The sequence below is a fragment of the Carcharodon carcharias genome, chromosome 19 (assembly GCF_017639515.1).
Source record: "Carcharodon carcharias isolate sCarCar2 chromosome 19, sCarCar2.pri, whole genome shotgun sequence".
Classification (NCBI taxonomy): Eukaryota; Metazoa; Chordata; class Chondrichthyes; order Lamniformes; family Lamnidae; genus Carcharodon; species Carcharodon carcharias.
Window position 1 is genome coordinate 107268041 of NC_054485.1, and position 5581 is coordinate 107273621.

At 43.0% G+C, this 5581-nt stretch overlaps 1 protein-coding gene across 1 annotated transcript; it reads left to right on the plus strand.

Moving 5' to 3' along the window:
- The first annotated feature begins 458 nt into the window (after positions 1–458).
- LOC121291615 (tumor necrosis factor-like) lies at positions 459–4506 on the plus strand. Its single transcript, XM_041213058.1, has 4 exons — positions 459–712; positions 1387–1432; positions 1778–1843; positions 2662–4506. The coding sequence occupies exons 1-4, from the start codon at positions 536–538 to the stop codon at positions 3072–3074; spliced, it is 702 nt and encodes a 233-aa protein (XP_041068992.1). The 5' UTR covers positions 459–535; the 3' UTR covers positions 3075–4506.
- The last annotated feature ends 1075 nt before the right edge of the window (positions 4507–5581 follow it).

Genomic DNA, 5581 nt, shown 5'->3' on the forward strand with positions numbered 1-5581 from the left:
TGTGCTTCAAAAAGGACTTCACTCCCTGTAAAAAGGCTCTGAGGTGCTACGAGGTTGTGACAGGTGCTATATAAATGCAAGTTCTTCGGTTGGTTTAGTTCTCTGTTTATATCTTTCTATATCCTGTCCCTTTCATTGTTAATGACAGTCATTGGCACATTAGGATAAATTTAAAGATTGGGACATTTTGTGGGATCCACTTTTGGTTTTGTCCAAGTTTCACCAGGGTTTGGGAAACTGCCTATTTACATGTGGAGTGAAAGTTGGGCAGATCACCCCCCTCAAATCACAACATAGTTACATTCGGATCAGGAGAATGGCAGTTTCCAAACGCTGCCGCTTTCGGCTGGGTATTCCCCATTCCATGACATCACCGTTACCAGTGAGAGGCCCTGCTCTTTATATTGAGCTGCTGTGGAGCTGCAGAAGTCACACAGCACTGGCTGAGAGTGAGAGAGTACACGGCTGGATCACTCACTCACTCACACACACAGACGCCAGGTACTCACAAAAACTCCGAATCACATCTGACACCATGAGCGCCGAGAACAAGTCGCTGGACCTTGAGAGTGGAGCAGTATTTGTCGTCAGGCAGTCGGAGCCGAAGAGAAGCTGTTTCTGGCCGTCCCTGTGTGCGGTGGCTGTGCTCGGCTTGTTGGCTGTGTCTTCCTACCTCGCACTCTGTCAGCTCGGAGTTCTCCCTTCCAAGCAGGTGAGTGACTTTCTCTGGAGAACAGTGATCAAGTTCCGTCTTTCTCTGGTTTTCTGCATTCCTCAGGGAGTCTGCTTTAAGTGCGCTCTAAGGCTGTGTAGTTATTTCAGTGTGGGTCTCCAGCTCACCTCCTTGCAGTAAAGCGGTAAACGATGTTCAGTCACTTCATCCAAGGGGCTAGCTTTTGCTGCCGTCTCTCAGCAGCCCTGTACTGGACAGCGGCAGACGTTTAACATCCAACTCTGTACATGATGCAGCTTTAGCCCAGCGAGCTAGTTAATAGCAGACCCCTCTCTGATAAACGCGGAATATAGTTACTAGTCTGCGCTGTCGACACAACTAAGGCAGAAACAGGAACAATCTGCTGTCAGTCTCGACTCTGACAATCAGACAGTTGGAATTTAGTTTCAGAAAGACCTCAAATGATTCTCCTCCATCGCGCCAATGTTGTTCATTCTGGTTTCAATAATTACACCTGAACCAGAAAAACATAAAGTTTAAAAAGGCATCTTTTTCTTTAAAAAATACATCCAAACAATAGAATAAAACGTTTAGAATAGAAAGATAATGTACCTGTAGGTCTGGATTGAATGCAAACATGGTCCTGCTAAATTATCATGGAAATTCAGGGTGAATTTCACAACTTAATCTCTTTCCTTGTTTAATTTCTCCAGGAATTAAGACAGAATTCGAACGTGGCAGCAGCTCCCCAGAACAGTGGTGAGTGCTCTATCAATCTGCTTTTCTTCCAATCTCTTCTCTCTCTCTCTATCGATCTCTATCAATTTTTCTCTCGATCAATCTGTTTCTTTCCCAATATTGCTCAATCTCTCTCCTTGTCAAGATCTCTCCTTAGCTCTCAGTCAATCATTTTCACAATCTCTCTCTCTCGCTGTCTCAGTCAATGGCAATCTGCCCAGCAAGCTGCTTAACACTCTATCTCCTTGCCCCATCTCTATTTCTCTTTCCTTTCTCTCTCTCTCTCTCTCGTTCTCACTGTCAGTCAGTTTTCAGTCTGTGTGTTTGTTACAATAGTGACTGAGAATCTGTCTTTTCCATTTCCAGGTTTGCCTCATCTCATGAAGCAGGTGGGAAATGACCCGAGGGGAAGAATCGCAGCTCACCTGACAGGTACAGAACTATTCTCAACCTCATTAATAACCCCATGTCCTTTAGATAACCACCATCGCTGTAGCACATCAAGGAATTTCAGGGTGCTGGGGTTAGAGAAGGGGGGATGGGATTATTTGGGTAGTCTTAACAAAGACGCTGCACAGGCACAATGGGGCCAAAATCCATCTGTGAAATGTCTTCCTCCCATTCCCTGGGTGATTGGTGACTCCAGCACTTCACTGATGTGTGAGCTGAGCCTGGGAGTGATGGTGGGCTTTACAATTGCACTTGGGATTAAATCCACACACAGATTTATTCTGATTTGTGGATTCCACCCGATGCTGGTGAAGAGCAAGGAGGAGTAAAATCCTGGCTGACATGGATCCTGGCTTGCCCTGGATGCTGAAGCCAGTTGTATCCCATCTATTCACTGCCTGGCTAACATCAGTTCCTTCAACATAGATTTCTGTGCATTTAGCAATACTTCCTTCAGTGACCAATGAATAGAACTTGTACTGCTTAATGGTTAACACAAATTGGCTACACTCCTATTTGGGGTAGAAGGCTCTCTGGTGTCCTGGCCAATATATATCATTCACCTAATATAGCTGAAAAACAGATGAGTCATTTGTTATCACAGTGCAATTTGCAGGAGCTTGCTATGCTCAAATTAATTGTCTAATTTCCTGCAATACCACAGTGACTATACTTCAAAAGTACCTCATTGGTTGTGAAGTGCTTTGTGATGTCCTGAGGTTGTGAATGGCGCTATATAAATTTAAGCTATCTCTTTGTCCTTATTCCTTCCTTATGCTGTTTCCTTTCTGTCCTCACAGCTTCACCAATCAGCAGAGAAAAGAAGATCTTTTGGCAGAATGAGGCGGACTCCACCTTCATCAAGGGTGTAGAGTTCAGGGACAACAGTCTCGTCATCAAGACCCCTGGTCAGTACTTTGTTTACGCCCAGGTGGTCTTCTACAGCAAGGGCTGTCAGGACAAGGCCATCTATCTGAGCCATGAGCTCGTCAAGCTGTCACCGAGTTATCCAGAGGAAGCCTTGTTACTGAAGGCCACCAAGTCCGCCTGCCATTACCACCAGCATGGAGAGCACTGGTACAAAACCTCCTACCAGGGAGCCATATTTGAGTTTGAGGAGGGAGATCAGATCTTCTCCAGGGTTAATGAGGAGGTGGTGGGATACGTCGACACTGCCCAGGGAAAGAGTTTCTTTGGAATGTTTGCTGTATAAGGATCTTGCGTCGCCCCTAGTGATTAACAGTTACTGAGAATTTCAAATTGAAATGCAGCAAAAACTGTTTAGGGCACATTGTCCTATCTGGCACTAATTGGACAGGGAGATTCAATTCTCTTTCATTTTATGTAAAGACTTACAGAGACAAAAATGATCAAATGTGTTAGGGTTTTAGAATTGGATAGTGTGATGGGTTATCACACTGAACTTTCAGTAACGTCACTCCAGATTCCTGCACAGCACAGAGTGTTGCTCATTAGGGGGCGCTATGCTTGGACCCATCTGGCAGAATAGGCTAGAGGGGCTGAATGGCCTCCACCTGTCCCTATGACATTCCTGTACTCCCACATACCTTTACCACTGGGAACAGATGTAGGTGAATCACTGCTGTGCCGGATTCTTCACGTTTCATGAGCTGAATTGTGTTGCAAACGTGTAAAGAGATGGTTGCACAATAATTGTTCTCCAAATAAGCTGAATTTCTCATTTCAGTGAACTATGAAAGCAACTGGTTCTTTAATTTATTTCTTATTTAAATGATATTTAATGTTCATGTTATTTAAACTGGTGCTCTTCGGGGAGAGAGTAATTAGACAATCCAAAGAGTTTACTAGCTCAGGTCTGATATTCAGGCTGGTTAGCCTGTGGTGCCAGTTATTGGTCCTTGAAGAGTATGGGCTATGCCTTACCATCTATTTGTGTTATGATATCTCTGATACCTTTGTGAAAACACAGTAATGTTTCTCGTGTAAAGTCTCTGAGCTTTCGGTTGGGTGATAAAGCCAGCCAAGCTCCCAGCAGCCAATTGGCCTTCCACCTCTACAATGCCATTGGTTAACTTTTCATAGGATCTTAACCTTTCTAGAATATGTGTGGTTAACACTTAACCAATTAAGATGGGGTGAGAAGACTCACCAAACACTACAAAAACCATTTTTAAAAAATGTACGATGGTGAATAATTTGAAGAAGCTGTCGGTAGTTTATTACTGTTTTGACTGGTCATTATTTGAATGGAACATGTGCTGCTCTGATCTATTGCTGGGGTTGTTTGTCTCTCCGGAGAACTTACATTCTCCCAGTGCCTTGCAGCCTCCATTTGTCATTCTTCAGACTGGGTAACACGCAGTGATCCCAGCGAGAAATCTAATTGGTTCTACACACCAAGAGATATTTTTTACCTAGAATGTTGGGCTGGTGAATATTATTTGTGCTTCATTGCCCAAAATCTGTGTTTTATTTAAAATGTAACATCTGGTTTAAAAATATCTCTCAGTGGTGTAAATACTGTCAAGCTTAGAATGTTCCAGGTTGATTTAAGTTACTATTTAATTGTATTTATCAAGTATCATATTTATACTATTTATTATTTAAATTATTATTTACTTCTGCATGGGTGTACAGAAATTAATAAAAATGTTTTAAGAAAATGAAACGTTTCTTTCTGTTTACTGCACATTGATTTGCATTTAGAGATTTTCATGGGAATTCACATCCAGAATTATCAGATTGGGAACCTCAGAAGGGATCAGGAGATCAGGAATTCACAGGTTTTGGAGATTGGGAGTCTGGGTGAGGGGGTCAGGTGTTTGGGAATAAGAAATAGGAGTAGGAGGAGGAATATAATTCCTCAAGCCTGCTGCATCATTCAGTTAGATCATGGCTGATCATCGACCTCAAGTCCACTTTCACACCCAACTCACATAATCCCTTGATTCCCCTGAAGGCTTGAGAAAACTTTGATCACCCCCTCAACGATTGAACATTCACAACTACCTGGCACAGAGAAGTCCTAAGATCCTTAACCCTCTGTGTGAAACCATCTCTCCTCATCTCTGTCCGAAATGGCCAACCTCTGATTCTGCGACTGTGGCTTCAAGAAATACACTCCCCAGCCAGGGGAGGTGCCACCTCTCAGTCTCTTTCCTGGATAACCTTGGAATCTTATGTGTTTCAATTAGATCACATCTCATTCTTCTAAGCTCTGGTGAACATAGACCCATTCGACTCAGTCTCCACTCAAAAGACAATGCTCTCATCCTGGGAACCAAACTAATGAAAATTCATTATATCGCCTCCAAGGCTAGCATATCCTTCCTTAGATATAGGGGCCAAAACTATACACAGTACACCAGGTGTGGTTTTCCGAACAGCTTCTTGTACCAGAATGCTAAATTTCTTGTACAGGGACACCCAGATCCCTCTGAACAACAATGTTGAATAGTTTCTCATCACTACTTTTCTCTTCTCCCATCCAAAGTGAATAACCTCACATGTCCCGACTTCTATGTTCCATCTGTCAACTTCTTGCCTAAGTACTTAAACTATCTCTATTTATTTGAAGACACTTTGTGTCCTCTCTGGATTTTACTTTTCTGCCTAGCTGTGTAATGTCAGCAAACTTGAATATATTATGCTCAGTCCCTTCACCTAAGTCATTTGCAAATATTTGTGGCCTCTGCACTGATTCATGTGGCAGCCCAGTAATAATATGCTGCCAACCTG